At 35.0% G+C, this 27268-nt stretch overlaps 1 protein-coding gene across 3 annotated transcripts in view; it reads right to left on the minus strand.

Moving 5' to 3' along the window:
• The window catches only part of LOC150100882 (SUMO-activating enzyme subunit 2-like), a 252095-nt gene that overhangs the window by 155986 nt on the left and 68841 nt on the right, over positions 1 to 27268 (minus strand). For all 3 annotated transcript variants that reach the window (XM_090402202.1, XM_090402201.1, XM_090402203.1), the window contains exons 6-8: positions 25199 to 25320; positions 12390 to 12457; positions 4221 to 4339 (exon numbers count right to left, since the gene is read on the minus strand). In XM_090402202.1, the coding sequence (XP_090258328.1) occupies positions 4221 to 4339; positions 12390 to 12457; positions 25199 to 25320 (309 nt within the window). The remainder of the gene's footprint in view (positions 1 to 4220; positions 4340 to 12389; positions 12458 to 25198; positions 25321 to 27268) is intronic.

Raw genomic sequence — 27268 nt, forward strand, 5'->3', positions numbered from 1 at the left:
GACTGAAACAAAAAAGACCAAAACTGGTGAGATCTTTCTGAGCAATAAATACAAAATGTTATATTCAGGCAATGACAATCAAGGAAAAGAAGGAGTAGCCATAGTATTCAACACAAAATACGAGGCTAATCTTCTTGAATGGCAGGCAGTTTCAAGTAGAGTAATGTGGGCAAATATCAGAATGGGGAATTGGACAATGAGACTTATTTGTGCCTATGGTCCCACAGAAGGTTCCACTAAAGTAGAAGTGGAGGAATTTTTTCAGGCTTTAGAAAAGGCAACTGACACAATGAAAAAGGAAAAGTTGGTCCTTGTTGGGGATCTAAATAGCAGAGTAGGAAATGACTGTCAGAAAGACAAAAATATTTTGGGAAAATTTGGAAAAAAAGAGCAAAGCTAATAATAATGGCAAATATTTGTTGGATTTCTGCTCAGGACATGGACTGGTTATTACTAACACCATGTTCCAACTTAAAAATGTGCATAAATTCACATGGAGAGAAGAGGCAAGGAATAAGAAAAGTCTCATTGACTATGTTATTGTTCATAGTGATGTTTTCTCCCTGGTGCAGGACACCAGAGTGTACAGAGGATTTGAAATTGGAAGCGATCACTATTTAGTCTTGAGCAGGATGAAATTGAATTTCATATTGAAAAGAACAACATGTAAGAAAGTTTTAAAGCGAATAAAAGTTGAGCAACAACTCTCAAATGGGAACTATAGACTAAAATACAGAAAGATAAAAAATGAAAGAGTTTGAGAACAGGAACCAAACCTTGGTGATTCAGTGACAAGCCTTGAAGAAAACCCTGATTGATTCAGCCACAGAGGCATGTGGTGAGGTTGTCTGCAAGGATAGAAAAATCAGAACTCCATGGTGGACATAGGAAGTGAAGGAAAAGAAGAAAAATATCAAAAGTTGCTGGCAAATAAGTCAGTTTTTGTTCTTAGAGAATACAGAGACAAATGTAAGAAAGCGAAACACTGTGTAAAACTAGCTAAACAAAAGTCATGGGAGGACTTTGGCAATAACATAGAAAATAAATATCAAGAAAGGTGGTATGATATTCTGGAGGTTGTTGAAGAAACTTAGAAATGGAGGAAAGAGTGCTGCAAAAGGAGTTAGAGATGATAAAGGTGACATGAAAACAGGAGAAAAAGATATCCTTGAAGTATGGAGTAATTACTTCAAAAAATTTCTAAATGAAACAAGCAGTGATAGCACAATGGTAAAAAACACTCAATAGGTATACAGTCTGGAATACATATCCATACTTGAAGTAGAAAAAGCCAAAGGTTTGAAATGTGGAAAGGCAGCAGGAGTAGATGATATTAGACCAGAAATGCTGAAGTATGGTGGTATAAAAGTCTTACAGTGGATGCACTGCATAGTTCAGAAAACCTGGACAGTGGGAAGAATTCCTGAGGATTGGAGTAGAGCTCTCATAGTACTCATATATAAAAAGGGAAATAAAACCAAATGTGAGAATTACAGAGGTATTTCCCTACTGAGTGTTCCTGGCAAGATCTATGCAAGTATACTTGAGAAACAGTTGAGAAGAATTGCGGAAGAAATGTTTGGTGAAGAACAAGCTGGATTCAGGCCAAATAGAGGCTGTCAGGATCAGATCTTCACTTTACGACAAATAGTTGAGAGAGCATGGGAATATAACAAAGATCTGTATTTAAGTTTTGTCGATCTGGAAAAGGCATATGACTAGGTGCCAAGAGAGAAGTTATTCAATATGCTACAGTTATATGGTGTCAATGAGTCATTATATCAAGCAATACTTAATCTTTATTTGAGTTGTAAGTCAGCAGTTAGAATAGAAGGAAGTACAGGAAGATGGTTTAATGTTAAATCTGGTGTGAGACAAGGATGTACATTATCTCCTCTGTTATTCATTATCTATATGGATCACATTATAAAGGAAAGTGGTATTAAACATGATATCAGAATTGGAGATGTTAATGTCAGCTCTTTGCTTTATGTGGACGATGTTATACCTCTAAATAAATCTGCTACAAGTTTGCAAGATTCCCTGAACTAAATTGAATAACTGTTGTAATAGATATCGTATGAAGATCAGCAATAAAAAGACAAAGACAATGAAAATAGGTAGAATTGTTCAAAATGTCAACTGTGTTGTGAACGGGGAACCTGTGGAACAAGTATAACTTTTCAGCTACTTAGGCACGATTTTTACTGAAGATGGTAAATTAAATATGGAAATAGACAACAGAATCAACAAAGCTGGTATGGTAGGCAGTCAATTGGAGAAATTAATATGGAATAAGAGAGAAATTAGTCGGAACACTAAATTAGCTGTATACAAGACAGTGTTCAAACCAGTTTTAACTTATGGATCTGTGATCTGGGTCAGAAGTAAAACACTTGACCAAAGACTAGAGACTGCAGATATGAGAATCCTGAGAAAGATCAGAAGCATGAACAGATGGCATCAATGGCAATATCGTATTAAAATGTTGAAAGTTTACTTTTCACTTGGTTAGACTATAATAAATTTAGTTTAATCCTTTATCCAAGTGTGAGCAAACAAAGTTTGCGCCTGAAAGTATCTTCAGGACGGGATGGTACAACATCAGGCAACTCGTTGCAAAGGTGGAGCAAGCTAACATCACTCCTATCTCAGCATCTCCCATAATGCAAAACACATCTCCTTGCAGGCATGTATAATGTTATGCATTAAGGGAAGAGCCACTACCCAGACTAGTTTCGACCTTTATTGAGGTCTCTTCGGTAGGAGCTAGGCCCAAGTGGAGATACTACCAGGCAGAAGCATTAGCAAGGTCATCTCTACTTATAGGAGACAGGTCATCTCTACCTATGATATTAAAAACGAGGATATTAGGAAAGAACTTGACATTGTCAGCATCCAGGAATGCATCAGCAGAGCTAATCTCAGGTGGCATGGTCACTTAAACAGAATGGGCGAGGAAAGATTAGCAAAACAAGTGTTCTCTGCCAGGTTGGCAGGAAAACGATCAGAGGAAGGCCAAGATATAGGTGGATGGATATGGTATAAAGTGCCTTAGACGATAGAAATATAAGATCTGATAATGTTGGAGTCTTGACAAGTAACAGATTGATTTGGAGGAAAATTGTAGATAGGAAGTTAGTAACGATGTAAATTTTCATGTAGTACTATCATATCCTGTACACCCCTTGAGGGTACATGTCAGGAATTTGATGATGATGAAGTATAAAATTATAACTGAAATTTGGCACTAAAGGAATTTCTTATAATATATTTTGAGAACCATCTATAAAAGGCTTATAATTAATTATATATATAATAATTATACATATTCAATTCACACTATGACAAACTTGTAGGAACCATAGGAATGGTTTGTTATGGTAGACAGTTCACTATGTTTAATTTTCATTGACAGTATTGTGTCAGTGGAGCTATGCATGGTATTTGTTGAGCTGTCATTATGGTATTTGCCACAATGAGAGTCAACTGTACCCCCCTATTAATCCTCATTCAAAAATCAATTCAAATTAGTCATTTACAGAGAGAGAGAGGCGGGGGCTCACTTTTGAAATACTTTTCACTAGTACTCATTTCCCCTCCCAAATGGAGGAAGAGGATTCTAAAGATTCTAAAAAGACTTCTGAATAGCAATAAAAACCTCATTTGTTAACATGAACTGAGAATTTGCTTTTGAGGAAAAAGCAGGAGTGTAGAAAAACATGGCTGATAGGCATGGATGGTTGTGCAGGCATTACCAAAAGTTCAGTTTAACAACTATTAGGTAATGTCTAATGAAAGAAAAAAAATCTAGGCCCCTTGGATTAATTCCTGCAACAATATACTTATATGAAATAATATCATATTAAAATTACAAAATCAACAATGCAGTGCACAAGTGTGTGTGTGTTACCTGAGTAAAAATGGTGGAAGATTAACATGGGTACTTGTTGCAGCAATAATAGATTTAGAACTTTAGCAGAATAGTGCTGTATATGTGTGAGTAAATGCACAGCATTTATCCTAGCCTAAAATTATGAACAAGAATATGTACAGTTTATTTTCTACACAGTAAATATCAGTATACATCAACAGCAAAATTCTCATAATCCCATTAAGAAAACTTTACCAATAAACCACTATTATGCAAGTCTGCAAAATCATTCTTCCTGATTTCAGCAGGTAGTTAGATGATAAGTAATATAGAAAAGATAACTTACCTTATTAAACAACTTGACAGGATCATAATTACAAGATAAAGCCCAAGTCCTAGTAGATGTGCGTTGTATGTTGAATGAGGTATCTGTAGCTGCCATGAGTGCAGCAGGTACAGATTCAACTGCAAAAAAGTGAACTCACTAAAATTATTTAAAACAATTAAAAGTACTATTATGTATGACTGAGTTTCATATCAACATCTCCAATGTATGAGATGTTTTCACAAGCGTTTTTTAAAAATAAATATTTTAAGATTAAGATTTCGATATACTATTAGAAAAATTAAAGGCAATTAACATTTCAAACCATGCTGTCCAACTGCCACCACTCATAATCATATGCTTGACCAAACTACTTGGCAATGATCCATTTTTCTTTCTTTTTTTTTTTAATACACTGTTATAAATTTTTCATTTTGATGATTTAACAGTCCTGACTCAATGCCACAAAAACAATACAAATGTCACAATTTATCAAGATGGCGGTGTATTTCACTGGATTTCAAATCAGTATACTCGGAACACAAAACACATTTCTGAAAAGAAAATCAAATAATCAAAATTGTGATTAATGTCTCTGCAACTGATGTGCTGTTCCACTCCATTAAACTTTTATCATGAAAGTTTTTCCCAGCACTTCAGCCTTAATACATGGATATCAATCATTTATGGTAAAGATATGCTCGTAAGACAAACAATACAGTAAGATGAAACTTCAATTGTCTAATGGACAATTAAAGTAGCTGGCCTTTCTTAAAAAATGTTTGAGATACTGGAATTTTACCTACTTGCATTAAAATAAAAGTCAAGTTCAAATCCAACAAACCCTTCATATCTACAAGCATGCCAGTTTTGCTCTACTATGCGAACAGATTGCAGCTACATGCACTGTTCTTGCTGCAATCAACACAGCTATCAGCTCATTACAGTCTGAGCTCTCAATAATTCTCAACATGGAGCTGTATACTATTTTCTTTAATATTTCAGAAGCTTCAGCTCAAAAAGAATTCCTGAAAATAAAAAATAAACATACCGATAATACAACACTATTGGATTCGAAACCCATTCCTGAAGTGCAATCTCTTCATACTGTAGTTAACTTGTCATCAAAAGGGCTTAACAAAGTTGCTGTTAGCCTTCCAAGTCTTGGCCACAATTGCCATTGTGCCTCGACAAGTACCGGTACTAGACCTAATCTTTAACATCAAATTCGATATCCATAACGTAGCTCCTGAGATAGTTAATAACATTAAGCTTGACATTACCAGTTCACTTTCTAGATCTTCACCTCCTAAAAAAAAATCTCCCTGCCAGCCCAATGCCCTCAATAAACAGCATAGTCATTACTAGGTCTGACAAGGGAAATGCTACCGTTATCCTCAGCACCAGTGAATACCATAAGAAAAATGGATATCATTCTGCTAACAAACCTTTAGATTATGATCCCACAAAATCGCAAATCAAGAAATTAAAGAGCTTACCCCCAAAACTTTTCTCCCTGGCCTCCTGATATCACAAAAAAACTCAAACCCTTCAGTTCCCCCCCCCCCAACCCAGAAAGATACTGCTGATTCTCACTGTTATAAATTATCCAAACAGTGAAATCTCACAATGTCATACCACATCATACATAAAAATTCTTCCCATTTTAAAAGCACCACTGAAAATATAATTTTTAATGATACTGATATCCTAGTGAGTTTTGACATCACTTCATTGTTCACTAACATTCCCTTAAATGACAGCTTATTGCTTTTAAAAAAGGTTTTTCCACTTGATATCAATGACCTCTTTTCCTTTGATATTTATTCCAGTTACTTCTCTTGGAAGAACAAAATTTATAAACAGATAGGCAGTACTTCTATGGGGTCTCCTCTTTCACCCCTGCTTGCCGATTTTCTTTATGTAAGATTCTGAAAAACAAGTCCTTGACTCAGCCCCTCTCAACCTTCTACCTGGTTGAGATATGTGATGATCTTCTATTTGGTCTCATGGCCCAGACACATTACTTTTCTATGTCACCTCAATAGCCTTCACCCTAGAATCCAATTTACAAAGGAAAAGGAAACTAATAATAGTCTGGCCTTTCTAGACACCTTGGTCACTTGCCTATCTCATGGTAACCAGTCCTTTCCAGTATATAAGAAACTCACATTCACAGGTAAGTGCATTCACAAACTTCTCCATCACTCCCCCTCTCAACAATATGGTGTTATAAAAACACTTACCCATACAGCTTATAACCTTTGTTCCAATGAGACCTCTCTTGCAACAGAATTCAATCATATACACCACACTTTTCTATTTAATGGTTACATTTCCCACAATATCAAAAACTTATCAATCCTTCCTCTAATCCATGACCTTCTCTTCAGAAAGATTTTAGTAATGCTGTCATACTATATCACCCCTATGTCCAAGGCACGTCAGAAAAAATATCCAGAATCTTAAAGAAACAATCTTTGTGCCACTTTCAAGCTCCACTTAAAAGCTAGCTATCCTTATCTGCTCTACTAAAGACAAATTCCCTCTCTCTCAGTTTCTGGTGTATATAGAGTTCCTTGTTCCTGCAAGGTGGCCTACTATACACAGACAGGAAGATCAGCTACCATCCAAATGGAAGAACATAAAAAATACATCTGCAGTCATGACTATAGTCAATCTGACCTTGCAGACCATGCTTTGGATACAGTTCACAGAATCAATTGGAAAAGACCATCATATTCCATCACAGTAAATTTAGAAGAAAAAGACTGTTTTTTAATAGGTTCCTAGTGCTCTTTCACTCCATTAAACTTTTATCATGAGTGTGACTACTTATTTTACATCAGTCCTACCCAGCAAAGACTGTAAACCTATACCACATTAATAATGTGGGAACAGAGTAAGGGTCAGATAATCCAGAATCTCTGCTCAAGAGACCAATCATTTTTTTAAGCTGCTTCGTGCTCCAATAAGAAGAACAGTAAAATCCTGATGAATAATGAAAACAGCTGAAGGCATTCACAAACATTCAAGCCACGATGGAATTCATATTCAAACCCACTACCTGTAGATTATAAAAATCACTATCCATCTGGTCAAACTAGTTGATATATAACCATATAATAAAACTTTCTACAAGTAAGTCTGATCCATGGTATTTTAATAATAAGATGATACATTTTTTTTTTTTTTTTAATCACTTGTATATAAGAAATATGACACTGCATTAATTCAACCTCGGTATCTCTTCTAGGTCTGGTCCCCTGCTGATGAGACCTCACTAAAAGTTGGAACTGGTTGGGATACTGGTCTTCCCATAATGCATAGCATTATGCATTCCAAAGAATAGTGTGCTTGGCATTATGGGATACTGAGGCAACTGATGTGAAGTAGCTAGTTGTAAAATATTTCATGTGCAAACTTTGCTTATATTTGGAAAAAGGATTAAACAAAAATATTATTTCTTGAAAAGTTTAATTTAGCTGATTACTCCTTAGCTAGCAAGAATCAGAAGACAGGCAAAATCAAGAGATCTGAAAGCCAAACAAAAATCTCTTAGTATTAAAAAAAATATTCAAACCACGATATATTGAGATAACTAACTAATAAAACTTTCCTTCTATTATTTATTTTGTTATTTTGCTGATAATAAAGAACAGTGCTCATTACTAGAACAACAAATGTCTTCATGCACTAAGTATCTCACAACTAGGCTACTAACTGTATGCAGAGGCTGTTTACATCAGTTGCCTTAGTATCTCATAATGCAAAGCATACTTTCTTTTTGACATGTATACTTCTATGCACTATAGGAGCCACTACCCAGAAGAGATATCAACACATGCTCCACACACACACCATCCATCATTGTGTTGCTCTCCACACACACACACACACACACACACACACACACACACACACACACACACACACATCAGTGATGGTCTACTCTTTCCTCTTTTTCCAAGAACTTTATCTTCTAAGAAAAGGATATCACAGATATCCTTTTCTTATCTGACTTCTTTAGGTTCCAAATCTCATATCTATAAGTCACTGTTGGAAAAATAACTGCATCCAAAATCCTCAACTTTGTTCCCATGGAGATATTTCCTATATACATGTAATAAAAAAAAAAAAAGTGCATCACCTTATTATTAAAATACTCTGGATCAGAGATAGTTGTAGAAAGTTTTATCATTTGGCTATACATATCAGCTAGTTTGACCAAATGGATATTGTCTTATGGATAGTTCATTATGGGATAGGTCACTATCCAGACTGGTTTGACATATACCGAGGTCTCATCAACGGAAGCCAGACTAAGAACAATACCAAGGTTGAATTAATGCAGATATCATATACAGATAATAAAGTGTTATCATTTTATTCTGGCTCCCACTGATAGAACTCAATGAAGATCAAAGCAGGTCTGGATAGTGACCCTTTCCCATAATGCATAGCAATATACACGTCCAAAAGAAAGTATGTTTTGCATTGCAAGATACTAAGGCAATTGATGTGAAGTCAACAGCCTCTATACACAAGCAGCTTAGTTATGAAGATACTTCACAAATAAACTTTGTTTGCTTACACTTGGATAAAGGATTAAGCAATATAATTTCTTGGCAAGTATAAGTTACTTTAGCAATTTAAGACTATTTACCAGTGACAGCAATAAAAGGGATGGTCCTCCAAGAATTTTGATATCCAAGTTCCTTAAAACTAGATGTTATTTTGCCACCCAAATGGGTGACAAAAGCAAGTCCTTTAAAACTGGGTTTTCAGAAACATCAAACAGCTGCAGAAATAGCAAAGAGAACTTCTTGCAGTCAGCTTATTTCCCAAGATATCATATCTCTCATGCAAATTGAACTTATCAACTTTCAGAAGTATTAATAAATTTGATATTATATGTTGTTAAGCAAATTGCTACTAGCATTTTGTTAGTCAAACTATGTTTAACAACACAAGATATTTCACTAATGTAAATGCATAGGATGACAGCATATCCTAAATCATCTTCAAGAATTTAGCACCTGATAAAAATTTTAAATATATTGTGCCATAATTGAAGGCACAAAAGAGTACTAAAAAAGTTTTTCACGTGCTATTTTGTCCATGACCAGTATTACTTGGATTACTAAAATAATTTGTATATGTAGATGCATGTATCCTTCAGCCAACAGCTTTACATCCAACATGAGCATAATTAAATACTTATCCATACACATTCTTGAACTCAAAGAAAGAGAATTTTTAACAAGCATATTTCATGAATCAGAAAAACTGTATAACTCATTTGTTCCTTCAACATTCTTTATGCTAACTCAGCAATAAAAGACTATATGCATCTCAATGCTCAGAACTCAACAACACTATCTAACCCCACAACCACACACACACACACACACACACACACACACAGTCACACAATGGCTCTCTTTTTATTCCTGACATTCATGTACTATGGCTATTTTAAGAACTGAGTGCTTCAAAAGAAATGTACATGCAGAGATTGCTAATGCACAAAAAATGTGTGAAACAGTTATAATCAGTGAGGATAAGCAGGTGTGAGTCATTTTTTAAACTTAAGCCAATCAAAACAATTCTAGAGAGAGCATACAAATTCACAATAATATTAACTGAACATAATATATTCCATTTACAATCCAAAAATCCTTTATGAAAATACAGCTTTTCACTTTACTTGAAAATTTAAAAGTAAATAAAATAAAAAATGATAATAGCTCTGAGCTCTGTGATCAGGATGCATGCAATTAAAGAAATATAGTCATAATACTGAACTAATAGAATGCACAAACCTCTCAAACAGTCTCAATAATCCTCTTATTAGCTCATTAAACACTACTTCCACAGGGCATTAACTTCATTAACTTGCTGATGAAAGTTGCAAATCGAGAGTTGTCTTCTGCATTGTACTCCTAAGGCAAAGGCATCATCATCTGTTCATTGGGCATCTGATGTTACAAAACGGCAATTTTGAATCTCTTCTAGTCCAAAATTCCTTGTCTCATTCAGCTGCATTCATTTACTGTCTTCACTTTCCAGATTCTGATAACCACTGTGACCTTTTTCATTATTAGTCTTTGAAGTTTGATTATCTAAAATTCAAATACCCAAACAGACATACAATTTAGAATTCAAATTGTCCTCCCTTTTCATTTCCACACATCAAGATAGAAGGAATGCAAAGTTATTTGTTGTGAGCAACATTTTTTTTTACAAATTGTGCATATGTCCACCAGAATACCTGGTAATTAATCCTCTCCACTCTCTCCCAACACTCCTGATTTCTTCTTAACCTGCCCAGCCAATAAATATATTCTAGAATACATCTCTCTCCTGTTGGAACTATGACCATAACCTTGTCCAAATTTCATTGCGAAATGCTTTCACCATACCAAATTTGGTATTGCAGCTACAGTATTACTAAATGGGAAGACAAGCATGATTTCTCCTGCTCCTTTCTGTAGGCTGGCTGTTATTTTCACTTTTTTGATTCAAACCCTTGCTACAACTCAATAATTTAAATCATTCTTACTGTGATGAAGTTGGCCTTCATTTCCCATCCCACACAAAAGCCAACAATTTGGAGTGTGCCAAAGCTATCCAAGAAAAGGACACAGCATGCTATGAGTCGCTTGAAATCAAAACTGTATTGCATTCATCCATGCATCAGCTGCTAAAAGACCTTCAAATTTTTAATAAAACTTGTGCAATTATCACAATTATTATACACAAGTAATCATAAGAATATAGATTTTATTACTGTAAATATTTCAACCAGAAACTAACTGGTCATTATCAGTGCATCAGCATGATCACAAGGCAAAGCTACTACAAAGATTGCTAATCTTATTTACTGATCTGAGACACATGGCAGATGCCACCTAGGGGGTCATTACAATAGATAAAATTACAATTATGGCCTAAATTTAAAATTAAGTTATTTGAAATAAAACTTAATTACATAATGAAATGACATCATCTCCATCTGTTCACTGAGCATTCACAGATGCTGTATGGTCACTCCGATGCTCAGTGATGTGCCACACCAGGCCTTGCCATGTAGTCCTGCTGTATGCTTTACTGGAAGCTCCAACTCTCTAAAGATCAGTCACTCTGCACACTTCATCCATCCATCTCACTGATGGTCTACCCCCTTCCTCTTGTTCGAGGAACTTTACCTTCTATACTGTTCTGAGAAGTTCTCCTTCCATCCTTTCAACAAAATATTTTAACTTTCTTTTGTCAATATCCTTAAGGAGCCTTAAAGTTCTACCGATCTTTTCTAACACCCATTCATTTGTATGCCTTTCAGTATATGATATCCTCAAAGCCTTCTGTAACATATCTCAAAAGCAGCTATCCTTTTCTTATCAGACTTCGTTAGGTTCCAAGTCTTGCATCCAAAATCATCAAGTTTGTTCCCGTGGAGATAGATCATAGAAAGGCATCGGCCGGAATAAAAAAAAATTCACGAACAGGAATATCATATGGAGCTGATATTTTTTTTTTTTTTAATTTTAAACTTTGTACTGCATTACATTACATTCATCATGTACATATGAAGAATGTAATATAATGTAATGTAATTCTGCTTCCTATAAGCAGTTTCCTTCCAAATTAATCTGTTATCTGTCAGATCAAACATTTCAGTCTTCTAAGGTTGGTTCTAAGCTCAGACAGGTTGCATCTCAAAATATAATGACATTTTAGTGCTGCTTCATTCTTCATGCTGTATACTCTCCAATCAACAGGTCACAGATTTGAAAACCATTTATAATGCTTTTCAAATCTGTGACCTGCATGGATGTCGGAACATGTTTAGAATGGAAGAAAATTTATCACCTAGTGTGAGATCACCACCCTGCTTATGACCTGTGATATCAGGACTCTAAACTGAAATGGCTTGGAAAAGTTTCATGTTTGGATATAAGTACAGATTTCCTGTTTATTAATACATACACATATATATCAAAGCATTAAAAAAAAAAATTAACCATTCTGTGATACTGGTAGCCAAATTTGATATTCCTCCCACCCCACACATCTTTCTTCATTTCTAACTCTGTAGATTTTCTTATACCTTGAAAACAGTTGTCAATGTAGAAACAATATTCAGAATTACTATTTAGTAAAAAATATAAATAAAATGAAACATACAACCAAGTTCTGGGTCAGCCATATCTGGGGATACATCTTCATCTGGATCTCCTTCTCCAAATAACTGGCTGAAAAATGGCATTATTTAAATTGGATTGCATATTCATGTGTATATATATATATATTTTTTATTAAGAAAAAACATTTCCTTCCAGTAAAATTAGAGAAAATTACTGTAGTGAATGCATGAAATGTACCCTTAGAGGTATAAAGGATACTACTATGATGGTGCTATATGTAAACATGAAAAATTTACATTACTAACATCTTATCAACAATTTTCCTCCAAATGAGTCTTATCTGTCAGGACTTCAATATTGTCAAATCTTATATTTCAGATTTCTAAAGAACTTTTACTTGGTTGTCCTCTCAGGTTTTTTTTAAATTACAATTTCTTATGACAATTATTTTTGGTCTTGGAGATCCAAAGTGATCTCCAACACCAAAATGCTATTAAAAGAAACTTTAAAGTTCTCAGATATAATGGATACATTACAAGAATATAACTATCTAGGTTTATACTTACACTTTTAATTACAATTCCTTCACATACACACATACACTGCTTGGAAAGAAGTCAATGGACATCACAGCGTGAGGAATAAACAGCCAAGGTGCCCACCTTAATAAGATATAGAACCTCCTTTCATTGCGATGACTGCAGCAATCTTTGGGGGGGGATACTTTATCAAGAATACGCTAGCAATGAATGAGGATTTTGGATAATTCTTCCTGTAGGCATGTAATGAGGTACTGGACTGTTGTGGGGGTGAATGCCCCTTGTCCTCCAACGCTCCACTTTATCCCACAAATGTTCAATAAGTCTGAGATTAGGGTTCTGTGGAGGCCAGTCAAGTGTAGCACCGTTCATGCCACACAAACTATGCAGTTAAAGTAGCAGCCTTATGACACGATGCTTTCTTGTTGAAAGAGACAATGGTCAGTTCCGAAAAAACACTGCAGAGTAGGAAATACTACACTAGTCAAGTGTAGCACCATTCATGCCACACAAACTATGCAGTTAAAGCAGCAGACTTATGACACGATGCTTTATTGTTGAAAGAGACAATGGTCAGTTCCGAAAAAACACTGCAGAGTAGGAAATACTGCACTGTTCAAAATGTTCAGATACTTGTAGGAGTTCAACATTCATGGCACCACAAATCTGAGGCCAAACCAGGCCCACATGATTGCATCTCCACCTCCGAATTTCATACCTTTGGTTATGCATTTCTGGTAAGAGATGTTCATGGGCATCTGCCACACCTGTCCATCTGCTCGGTAGAGGGTGTAGCATGATTCGTCGCTCCAGCTTTCCTAGCTTTTATGTCCCATTGTGCACAATGCTGCATGTTGGTTCAAGTAATGCAGGGCTTACATACTATGATCGTACCATGGAAACCCATGTTGTGAGCCTAAGTTCTGAATTAATTTTAGTGGAAATTCACGTTCCAGTCGATAGCCAAAACTCTGCATTCAACATGTTGGTCGACAAATGGAAGTTTTTATATATTAACCTTTGTAGCACCCTACCCGTGACTCCCTGCACTTCTATCTAAGTATGGTATTAATGACTGTTGATCTGGGATGGCCCAATTTGTTAACAATTTACCAAACAGATAGACCCGCAACATGACATCCTATCATAACACCTCTTTTAAACTGTGTCAGTTCCCTTCTTGCAACCATTTCATCCGGACACAGCTGCACAGACTGTGCAGCTGTGTCCAGAGAATCATATTCCTCCGATTTTTACTGGCTACAAACATGTGACTCATTTCATGACACAATCCACCTTGCCCATGGGGTGTCTGTTGACTTCTTTCCAAGAAGTGTATACAATTACAAACAGTTTCTATTTTTCAGGTGCTTCATAAAATATCTTACTAAGGTTATGAATTCCCTGATATAGATCAGGGAATTCACTGCTGCTATGGCCTCAACAGATCAGGAATCCATTGCTACTAAGGCCAAAATTTGGTAAGTTATTTTTCATTTCAAGTAAAATATCTTGAGATGGTCACAAAATCAAGAAATTGACAATTTCTGGGATCAGGACTTGTTTAAGAAACTATCATGTGTCTGTTTGGAAGAGTAGTGAATAAAGACAATAGCGAAACTACATCAAATTCTGAATCACTGAGATATATGTATTTTCATAAAGGACATTATGATAGAACTAGATGAAAAGTCACATAATTACTAAATTCTTATCCACAAATTTCTTCCAAATTAGTCTTATCTGTCAGGATGCCAATATTGTAAGATTTAACTCAGTCTTCTAATGCACTTCTAACTGCATCACTCCACCTCTGGATTTTCTTTTTTTCCCCTGCCATTAATCCTCTCCTCTCACATTCCACCTGAACTTGAGATGAATTTTCTTCACAGATTCCTAAATGCTAAATATTAAGTTCCATCCTAATATCTTCAATTTTAATGATTCTGCCACTGATGGCATCTTTTCACTTGCTAATTTTCCCCCATAACTCTCTGCAGTCTTTACTCTATGATTCGGCTCCATAATTAAATCCATAAGTTAAAACTGACATAAGGAAATTTTTTAACAGTTACTTGACCATCATGTATCATCATATGCATTTGTGGAATCTTGTGAAACCTTGGAGTCTCAGTGGCAAACTCTGAAAAAGACTCATTGATTCAGCTAAGGAGGTATGTATGTGTCTGCAAGTATAGAAAAATAAGAACACCATGGTGCACACAAGAAGTTAAAGAAGCAGTCATGGAAAAGAAGAAAGCATACCAAAAGTTCCTAGTATATAAGTCAGCAGATGTCCTAAAAGAATATAGAGAAAAATGTAAGTGAGCTAAGCTATGTGCAAAAGTAGTTAAACAAATGGGAAGACTGGTAAGAGTATGGAAATTAAAAATCAAGAAGGTGGAAAAATGTTCTGGAGACTATTGTAAGCTTAGAAATGATGGAAAGAATACTAAAAGGAATCAAAGATGATAATGGTGACATCAAAACTGAAGATAAGGATATTCTAGATGTCTGGAATAATTACTTTGAAAGATTGCTAAACTAACCAAGCAGTGACAGAACCGTACTAGGAAATTTTCAAGAGGAATGGAGAGAGGAGTACATATCAATAGATGGTAGAAAAAAGTCATCAGAAACTTGAAATATGGAAAAACAGCTGGAATAGATGATATTCGACCAGAAATGCTTAAATATGAGGGTATAAAAATTCTGCAGTGGCTACACTGCATAATTCAGAGAACCTGGTCAGAAAGTCCAATTCCCAATGATTGGCATAGAGCGCTCATACTTCCCATCTATAAAAAAGGGAATACAGCTGAATGTGAGAATTACAGAGGAATTTTTCTACTAAGTGTTCCAGGTAAGATTTATGCAAGCATACTGGGGTAAAGAACATGAGAAAGATTGTGAATTAGAAACTTGGAGAAAAACAAGCTGGATTCAGGCCAAACAGGAAGTTTTCAAGATCGGATTGTCACTTTAAGACAAATAGATGAGATATCGTGGGAATATGCCAAGAATCTGTACTTATGTTTTGTAGATTTGGAAAAGGCATACGATAAGGTGCCCAGAGAAAAGCTTTTCAAAACCAAAACACAACAATTATATGGCTTGAATGGAGCATTATATAGAGCAATACATAGCCTATATTTAAGTTGTCAGTCAGCAGTGAGAATTAAATACAGGCATAGACACATTATATCCACTTTTATTGATCACCTATATAGATGACATTATGAATGAAAGTGGCATTAAGCCATGATATTAAAATTAGAGAATTGGAGTAATTTATTCTGCACACAAAGCAAATTTATTGATTTGAATTAAATGATAGTTTAACTAAATAAGTGTAGGATGTTTTATTCAGGCAATAATGATCAAGGAAAGGAAGGAGTAGCAATAGCATTCAACACCAAACATTAAAATAAACTTCTTGATTAGAAGGTAGTTTCAAGAAGTGATTGGGCACACACAAAAAATGGGGAAATGGATGATGGAACTTATTTGTGCCGATGGTCACAAAGAAGGTTCTTTTAAGAATGAAGTCGAAGAATTTTTCGTGTCATGAGAAAAGGCAGCTGACATAAAGAAAATGAAAATAGTGGTAATTGTTGGAGATTTAAACAGCAGAGTAGCAGATGAATCCATCCAGACATATAGGAACATTTTCAGAAAGCAAAGGGAATAATAACGGTAACTCTTTCCTCGATTTCTTCGCAGGACATGGGCTAGTCATTATGAGGGCTGTTCGATAAGTCCGCGCAAAGTCTAAGAGATGGCGCCACCAGTACGTATCAAGGTTATTTTTAGTTGCTGGCAACTGTTGGAGGATCACAAACTAAGTTTCAGTCAGATAGATCTATTACTCTATGTTTGGCGTTCATTTGAATCGATCAAGTACAGTGATTTGTGAAAAATGGATGAGAAAGAATTCTGTGTAATGATTAAAATTACTTTTTGAAAGTCAAAATGCTCAGGAAATCAAAGCTAAGCTTGATAAACATTATGGTGAGTCTGTGCCTTCGATTAGAATAGCTTATAAGTGGTTTAGTAACTTTCGAAGTGGCCATATGAGCACAAGTGATGCTGAACATTCTGGACGCCCTGTTGGGTCACTACAGAAATTATTGAATAAATCCATGATATGGTGATGGATGATAGAAGAGTGAAGGTGCGTGAAATTGCAAAGCCTGTGGGCATCTCAAATGACTGCGTACATAATATTTGACATGAAACATTTACATATGAGAAAACTATCCGCAAGAAGGGAGCTGCGTTTGTTCACACTGGATCAAAAGCGTCAACATGTGAAATGTTGTAAGGACAGCTTGAAGCTGTTTCAACGGAATCAAGAGGAATTTTTGCACCGTTTTGTAACAGTGGACGAAACATGGATTCATCACTACCAGCCTGAGACCAAGGAACAATGGATTGTAAGCAGGGAATCTGACCAAAGAAAGCAAAAACCGTTCCTTCAGCAGGAAAGGTTATGACCACAGTCTTCTGGGATGCTTGTGGCATAATCTTCACATATTTATTTTGCCCTTTTCCAAGAAGTCCGGAGTGTATTATGCGTCTTTGCTGAATCATTTAAATAATTAAATAAGGAAAAACGACCACACTTGGCAAAAAAAGAAGATTCTTTTTCACCACAACAACGCACCCGCTCGCTCTTCTGCAATTTTGACCAAAAAAATTGTTCGATTTGTGCTACGAAGTCCTTTCGCACCCCCCCCCCCCACCACCACCACCACCACTCTCCAGATTTGGCTCCCTCGGACTACTATCTGTTTCAAAAACATGAAAAAATGGCTGGCAGGAAAGAGATTTTCATCAAATGATGAGGTAATTGCCAAAACAACTGCCTTTTTGAAGTTGGACAAATTATACTATATGAAAGGGATCAAAAAACTAAAGCATCGTTGGACTAAGTGTATAGACCTCAAAGGAGACTGTTGAAAAATAAAAAATGTCATCATCAAATTCCTGCCATGTACCCTCAAGGGGGTGTACAGGATATGATAGTACTACATGAAAAAAATTACATCATTACTAACTTCCTATCTACAATTTTCCTCCAAATCAGTCTGTTACTTGTCAAGACTCCAACATTATCAGATTTTATATTTCTATCGCCTAAGGCACTTTGTACCGTATCAATCCACCTATATCTTAGTCTTCCTCTGGGTCATTTTCCTGCCAACCTGGCAGAGAATACTTGTTTTCCTAATCTTTCTTCGCCCATTCTGTTTAAGTGACCATACCACCTGAGATTAGCTCTGCTAACGCATTCCTGGATGTCAAGTTCCTAATATCCTCGTTTTTAATATGATATTGCCATTGATGCCATCTGTTCACGCCTCTAATCTTTCTCAGGCTTCTCATATCTGCGGTCTCTAGTCTTTGTTCAAGTGTTTTACTTCTGACCCAGCTCTCAGATCCATAAGTTAAAACTGGTTTGAACACTGTCTTGTATATAGCTAATTTAGTGTTCCGACTAATTTCTCTCTTATTCCATATGAATTTATTCAATTGACTTTCTACCATACCAGCTTTGCTGATTCTGTTCTCTATTTCTATATTTAATTTACCATCTTCACTAAAAATCGTGCCTAAGTAGCTGAAATGTTTCACTTATTCCACAGGTTCTCCATTCACAACACAGTTGACATTTTCAATAACTCTGCCTATTTTCATTGTCTTTGTCTTTTTATTGCTGACCTTCATACCATATCTATTACAACAGCTATTCAATTTAGTCAGAGAATCTTGCAGACTTGTAGCGGATTTATTTAGATGTATAACATCAACCGCATAAAGCAAAGAGCTGACATTAACATCTCCAATTTTGATATCATGTTTAATACCGCTTTCCTTCATAACATGATCCATATAGATAATGAATAACGGAGGGGATAATCTACATCCTTGTCTCACACCAGATTTAACATTAAACCATCTTCCTGTACTTCCTTCAATTCTAACTGCTGACTTACAACTCAAATAAAGACTAAGTATTGCTTGATATAATGCCCCATTGACACCATATAACTGTAGCGTATTGAATAGCTTCTCTCTTGGCACCTTGTCATATGCCTTTTCCAAATCGACAAAACTTAAATACAGATCTCTGTTATATTTCCATGCTTTCTCGACTATTTGTCATAAAGTGAAGATCTGATCCTGACAGCCTCTATTTGGCCTGACTCCAGCTTGTTCTTCACTAAGCTTTTCTTCCACAATTCTTCTCAACCGTTTCTCAAGTATACTTACATAGATCTTGCCAGAAACACTCAGTAGGGAAATACTTCTGTAATTCTCACATTCAGATTTATTTCCCTTTTTATATATGGGTACTATGAGAGCTCTACTCCAATCATTGGGAATTCGTCCCTCTGTCCAGGCTTTCTGAACTATGCAGTGCAGCCACTGTTAGACTCTTATACCACCATACTTCAGCATTTCTGGTCGAATATCATCTACTCCTGCTGCCATTCCACATTTCAAGCCTTTGATGGCTTTTTCTACTTCAAGTATGGATACGTATTCCTGACTGCATGCCTGGTCAGTGTTTTTTTACCACTGTGCTGTCATCACTGCTTGTTTCATTTAGCAGTTTTTCAAAGTAATTACTCCATACTTCAAGGATATCTTTTTCTCCTGTTTTCATGTCACCTTTATCATCTCTAACTCCTTTTACAGCACTCTTTCCTCCATTCCTAAACTTCTTCAACAACCTCCAGAATATTTTGCCACCTTCTTGATATTTATTTTCTATATTCTTGCCAAAGTCCTCCCAAGACTTTTGTTTAGCTAGTTTTACACAGTGTTTAGCATTCTTGCATTTGTCTCTGTATTCTCTAAGAGCACAAGCTGACTTATTTGGCAGGAACTTTTGATATGCTTTCTTCTTTTCCTTCACTGCCTCTTTAACTTCCTGTGTCCACCAGGGAGTATGATTTTTTTTATCCTTGCAGACAACCTCACCACATGCCTCTCTGGCAGAATCAATCAATGTTTTCTTCAGAGTTTGCCACTGAATCTCCAAGGTTTGATTCCTGTTCTCAAACTCTTTCATTTTCTTTTCAATAATCTTTCTGTATTTTAGTCTACAGTTCACATCTGAGAGCTGCTCAATTTTTATTCGCTTTAAAACTTTCTTACATGCTATTCTTTTCAATATGAAATTCAATTTTATCCTGCTCAAGACTAAATAGTGATCACTTCCAATTTCAAATCCTCTGTACACTCTGGTGTCCTGCACCAAGGAGAAAACATCACTATGAACAATAACATAGTCAATGAGACTTTTCTTATTCCTAGCCTCTTCTCTCCATGTGAATTTGTGCACATTTTTATGTTGGAACATGGTGTTAGTAATAACCAGTCCATGTCCTGAGCAGAAATCCAAAAAGATATTTGTCATTATTATTAGCTTTGCTCTTTTCTCCAAATTTTCCCAAAATATTTTTGTATGTCTCACAATCATTTCCTACTCTGCTATTTAGATCTCCAACAAGGACCAACTTTTTTTTTTTCATTGTGTCAGTTGCTTTTTCTAAAGCCTCAAAAAATTCCTCCACTTTTACCTTAGTAGAACCTTCTGTGGGACCATAGGCACAAATAAGTCTCATTGTCCAGTTCCCCATACTCATATTGCCCACATTACTCTACTTGAGACTGACTGCTATTCAAGAAGATTAGCCTCGTATTTTGTGTTGAATACTATGGCTACTCCTTCTTTTCCTTGATTGTCATTTCCAAATAAAAAATGTTCATCCCAAAAAAATTATGTTTTCTTCATTTTTGCACAGACTTATCGAATAACTCTCGTACTAACACTATGTTCCAACATAGAGATGTGCACAAGTTATTGTGGAGAGAATACACAAGAAATAAGAAAGTCTCATTAACAACGTAATTGTTGATAGTGATATCTACCTGCTGAAAATAGATGCCCTAGAGGAAAAAGAAAGAAAGAAGGGTACAGTCTGTCCACAGCTGGCAGAGTACCAAGAAGGGTCAATTCATGTTGAAGGGAAGAAAGGATTAAGGGATGTATGATTTATCACCAACACACTAAATCATGTGCTTTCTTGTCTGTCGCTGTATTAGCTTGATTTTTGTTGTTGCTTTTTTTTTGCATTTATTTGTACGATGATCCAGTACTGTCAAAAGTTCTGGTGTTAAACCTTTCAGTAGCACTTGCAAAATAATATTGCAAAATGTGCTGATATTTTCCTTGTTCCAATTTCTCAGGCCACAAAATGTACAAGAGAAATTGCAAGTGTATTGGAGTCGATTGTTAAAAGAATTTGTAGGGAATCAAAAGATGAAGATAAGACAAAATTTAAACCTCCTAAGAAGCGGCAGAGAAAGAAAACCATCTAAAACGTAGCTTTGAATGATTTTGATGTAGACATTATAAGAACTATTCAAGAATTTTATGCGGTTTGAGAAAAATGTGCCAACTGTTCCTAAAATGATTCCTGTGCTGAAAGAAAAAATTAATTTTCCTTGGAAAAAAGAAACTTTAAGGAAAATACTTCATGAAGTTGTGTTTTGTTTCAAAAAGTCACAATAAAAGGAAACTTTTTTTTGTGAAATTTCATGGAGAGACGTGACTTAGTTTTACCTAGAATACACTATTTGAGTGTGTTTCTTCCCTGAAACATATGATGTTTCAGGGAAGAAAAAGACCAATTATGAATCTAGATGAAACATGGATTGACAGTGATATAACTTTTGGAAAATGTTGACAATCTAAAGAAGAATATGGAGTGTTACAAACCGGATATGCCTCACAGTGCATAATAATTTTGTGTAAGGGTGGAGAAATGGGTTTTGTTTACCGAATTCAAATTTACTTTACAAAGTCAATTCAACAACTGGAGATTACCGTAAGAAAATTCTACAATCTTTGAAAAGTGGGCAGAAGAAAAACCGATTCCAAACCTTTTAAAAATGAGTTTGATTGGCTCTCTATAAATAACATTTCTTATTCATTTTCTTGCATTTTGATATGCTAAAAATTGAATTGCTCAACTTGGTCAAAAGAAACTCACCCGAAACTAAACTATTTAAATTCAACATGATGCTCAAAGAGCATGTATTCCTAGCATTGAGACTACCACCATACAATTGTAATATTAATGCTACTGAGTATGTTTGGGCAGAAGTGAAGAATTTCATTCGTGATTGCAACATAACTGGAGATATTGACATGTCAAAACTTTTAAAGATTTCAGAACAGGCAATTAAAATTATTACAGTTCAAACTGGGGAAAATATTGCTCTCATGTCAGCTAATTGGAAAATATGTATTGGGGTAGAGATATAATTATGTGCAGATTTAAAGATTAATATAAGTGAAAGTGATGGTAATTTGGTCACCGATTCAGATGACTATGAAGATTAAAAGGATTTGATAAAGGTTTTTTTTTTTTAAATTTTATGCATGGTTTTGTTAAAGGGTCACAACAAGTCATAAATTATCAGGACATTTAAGTGTCTGAGTTCTCTCAAGTGTAATTTTAGAATGGCTAAGTGCATTTGAAAAAAATTGTTTTTCTGTATAATTATTTTTATATAGAAAACTGTCTTAAAAATAAATTTCACTAACAATATTTTTTAATTTTATCTTTTTTAAAATTTTCCAACTGTTATACAAGCAAAATAGTTACCACTTTAAAAAAACTAGAATGTTCATAAAAGAAAATATAATTTTCCAACGTGTAATAATAAACAAACTCATCCCGCAAGACATGATGATTACCTATTATCAGAATGGATTTGCCTTCTGCAATGCACAGAAGTGTTAAGAGTTCTCTCATCTGTGGTCAAACTATACGTGCCAAAATATAAAAGAAATGAGAAATAAGAAAGAGTGGTTCAAAAAACTTTTCAATCAAGAGATGGTAAAGTGTTATATGAAACTGAAGAAATTAAGAGAAGGTGGATAGAATACATTGCAAATATGTTTTGAGATGAGCAGAGAGAGAGTAAAATAATACCATAAAATAAAATAATACTTGAAACAATCTTGAAGACTGTCCTTCAATACCAAAATAAGAATGAGCTGCAGTAAATGAAGAACTAGGTAAGATGACATTCATACAGAAATGCTAAATAGCCCTAAAAGAAAGTGTAATAAAAGAGCTAAGAAAACTGAATGATATATGCATGTAAACACAAGAAAGATATTTAATTAACCAAATATTTCGGTCTGGAAATAGCAGACCATCCTCAGTGGTATTACAAGAACAAGTCTTAAAAAATACAAGCTAGAATACTAACAATAGATCGTTAAAAATAGAACATGCCACGTGATGTTATATCACTAAGTATTAAGTATAAAATGGAATATTTTGAAGTAGAGACATGATTGAAAAAAAAAAAAAAAAATTAATGAGTAATCTTGATTAGACTTTCCCAGATTTTTGATATAGATATACAGTCATTACGATTCAGGTTGGGACGATGGAGCAAGGCCTCCACGCTTTCCTTGAACAAACGTTCGAACCTATAATGGGATCTATGTAAGAGGCGAGTCCTGGACCAAAAGATGCTGTGGTCAGTTTCAATCCCATGTTGAGCCAATCCAGACTTTTCAGGTTTGTTGTGAAGAATGGAGAATTGATTTTTTTTTCCCCCCATCATCCATGTCAAAAAACAGGAATTATAAAATGCCTCATCAGAAGAGCCAAAACTAATTGTTCTACTTTTGATTATCTACAGAAAGAACTTTCTACTATCCAACAACACATGAAACTCAATGGCTTTTCTAAAAAAAGTACTCAACATCTTCTCAATTCTTATAAACTTCCACAAAACAACAAAGTTTCAATACGCCGAGTGCCTATTCTTTATATCTCCGGTATTTCAGAACCTATTGCAAGAATTTTAAAGAAATATGATTTAACAACTACATATTCATCTATTAACAAATTGTCTTCTTATTTTCCTTCTCCTAAAGACAAATGCTCAACTTCATCTCTTCCTGGAGTTTATCAAATTCCTTGCAACTGTGATCTCTCCTATTTTGGACAGACTGGACGTTTCCTCCATTCTTCACAACAAACCTGAAAAGTCTGGATTGGCTCAACATGGGATTGAAACTGACTACAGCATCTTTTGGTCCAGGACTCGCCTCTTACATAGATCCCGTTATAGGTTCGAATGTTTGTTCAAGGAAAGCGTGGAGGCCTTGCTCCATCGTCCCAACCTGAATCGTAATGACTGTAAATCTATATCAAAAATCTGGGAAAGTCTAATCAAGATTACTCATTAATTTTTTTTTTTTTCAATCATGTCTCTACTTCAAAATATTCCGTTTTATACTTAATTCTTCATGATATAACATCACGCAGCATGTTCTATTTTTAACGATCTATTGTTAGTATTCTAGCTCGTATTTTTTGTAAAACTGTTCTTGTAATACCACTGAGGATGGTCTGCTATTTCCAGACCAAAATATTTGGTTAATTAAATATCTTTCTTGTGTTTACGTGCATATATCATTCACAAGTCTTATGTCACAAGTATCCTTAAAACAGCTAAGAAAACTATTTAACCACATATGTAAGAGTCAATATGTTTCTCATGAACTTAGGAATTCCATATTTAGTGAAGTCTTTATAAAGACCCTGCTAAAGGCTGGACAGCTGAATGTAAAGTTTACAAACTAATAAGTGTAATGAGCCAAGTAACAAAATAATTATTAATTATACTGGAAAGAATAAAATAAATGAAATAAAGGATTTTATTTTTTTAAATGGCTACTGCCCATCAAAGGCTTTGTAAATGTAGTAAATTTGTACTGTGGGTAGGCTACAATATTTTTCCCTATTTTCATTAATTTTATTTGTCTTATTAAAATCCTCCTCTACGGATCAAACATGGAACTTTTTTGCCACCTCAGGCTTCCAATAAGAATGGCACTGGTCTCACACTGGGTGAAATTGATCTTCCATCTAAATACAAACATCCAAGCCCATAACAGGATATTTGAACCTTTAGTCTGATGACTGGATATACTAACCAAACCAACTGGATTTATGAAAAAGAGAGGAAATGAAAAGTATTAGAGGGAAGAATTGAGAGAAATAAAAAGGAAGAAAACAACAAATACACACAGTTTGAAACAAATGTCTGGCTGGGGTCTGAACAATGCAAAGATCAAAGGAATAGATAAAGACTAAAATATATGGAGATGACTGATAAGAAAGGAATAGCATATTTGTGTATTTATCATTTTTTGAGTAAGCAAGCATATTTCATTAATTTTTACTGCCAAGAGATTACTTACTTAAACAAATGTTTGGCCCAAATCACACAGTGTATAGGTTCAGATGGTGTATTTCGAATAGTGCAACCAGGAAAATTTTTTTGTGTTCCTTTTGGCTGACATTCATAACACTCTGTTGTTCCCTATAATAAGAAAATTGGCTTATTGTTAGTTTTTTTTTTTCCTCCAGAAATTAGAAAATGTGGAGTTAGATAATTTAACCATCCTTTTCACAATGTGTATCAGTATACTCAATTATAAAACTATTTTAACAGTTTAAATGTTCTTAACATTCAGCTATATTGGAAGATAGTTCAGTTTCTTATTAACTCTAGATTGCTAACAGAGATTCAACATAATTTACTACTCATAAAATAAAACAGACATTGATAAAAAAGGGTGTTTTTCACAATGCCATTCTTGTAAACTAAAACATTAACAAAACCGAACCTATAGTGATTTTAACAAATGCAGACATTTGTTTCATCTTCAAGATCTGCAACCAGCCTTAAACAATAACTCTATACCATCCTTCATTGGGGCAAATATCATCTTTTATTATCCTCAGTATTACTATACACAAATCATCAGGCAGAATTAGATCTTTCTGTCTCTCCCCACCTCTCCAACTAACATTTACCTCCAGCTTCTCCTGGCATAAACATATCAATATAGCATCAACATGTTAAAACTAGGCATTCTTTTCTGCTCAAGATGTTATATTACTAACTCTATACAAATCACAAATCCACCCAATCCTTAGGATACTGTTTGCATATTTGGGTGGTGAGCCTAAAACCTTCCTAAACATTCTTGATTCGCTCCAGAGGAGAGCAAATCATCTCGTAGATGATCCCTCCCTAACAGTAGACTCACGTCAACCCTTTTCTCAAAGACGAACTGTTTCGATTTCCATCTTTTCTACAGGTACTTCCATGGTCAGTGCTTCAATGAATTGGCAATCATTCCTGTATTTTCTTTGCACCTGTTAAGATAAGAGCAGCAGCCAAATGCCTTTTCAGCACAACTGCAAATACACCAAACTTGCTTCTTCTCTTATTTAACTTATTTCATTTACCTACCCTTGGGAACAGCCTTCCTCGTGAAGCGTTTCTCAAGAACTACACCCTCCATTCTTCAAGAAAAATGTCAACAGATTTCTTTGTTAACCTTCAAACATGGCACTGATGTGATGTAAGTTCTACCTCTTCTATCTTCTTCTTGAGTATTCTGCAATTGAGCAGGTTCTTCTTTTAGTAACAGAAACTTTCCTTCACTCTCTTCTGTTCTGAGCCTTATCTTTCAAGGTTGTATACCTATCTCCATTCAACATGTCATCTAGCATTGTTTTTCTTACTCTTCCTCTGGGTCTTTTTCCGTCTATTTGTCCTTCGATGGCATCTCTGATGATTCCATTCCCTCTCAGAATACATCTGATCCAGTTTTCCTTGCTTCTTTTTATCCTCCTTAACAGACTTCTTTCTTCTTCTACTCTTTTTAAGACCTCTTCATTAGTTATTTTATCTGTCCATTTGATTTTTTCCATCCTTCTCCAAATCTCAAAGCTTTCCAAAATCTTAATTTCTTCTTTCTTCAATGTCCAAATTTCAGCTGCATAGAGGGAAACACTCCACACATAATATTTTATTAGTCTTTTCTTTAGGTTTCTATTCATTTTACTTCTGAATAAATTCCATTTTCTATTAAAGGCATCTCTTCCCATCGCTATTCTTGCTTTTATGTCACTTTTACATCTTCTATCACTGCTAATAACACTTCCTAGATATTTAAATGTCTTTACTTGATTCAATTTTTCCCCATTTATTCTATATATAGGGTCAATTTTAAAGGAATACCAATTTCGTCATTAAAATGACCAAATAAAAAGGATAAACTTATTATGGAATTAAATTCAGGTTCCAACTTCTAATGCTGGAAGCCTGCTTGTTCAGCCTTTTTTTTTAACATAACCCTCGGGAATATATATGACAGATTAAGTCTTGGCTGTTATTCATTACACTAATTCAACAGTGCAACAGCTCTTCATACAAGAGAAAATGGAATAAAATATTATAAGTTATAACAAATATG

The sequence above is a fragment of the Typopeltis vanoorti genome, chromosome 12 (genome assembly GCF_054136105.1).
Source record: "Typopeltis vanoorti isolate ZY-2024b chromosome 12, IOZ_Tvanoo_1.0, whole genome shotgun sequence".
NCBI classification, from domain to species: domain Eukaryota; kingdom Metazoa; phylum Arthropoda; class Arachnida; order Uropygi; family Thelyphonidae; genus Typopeltis; species Typopeltis vanoorti.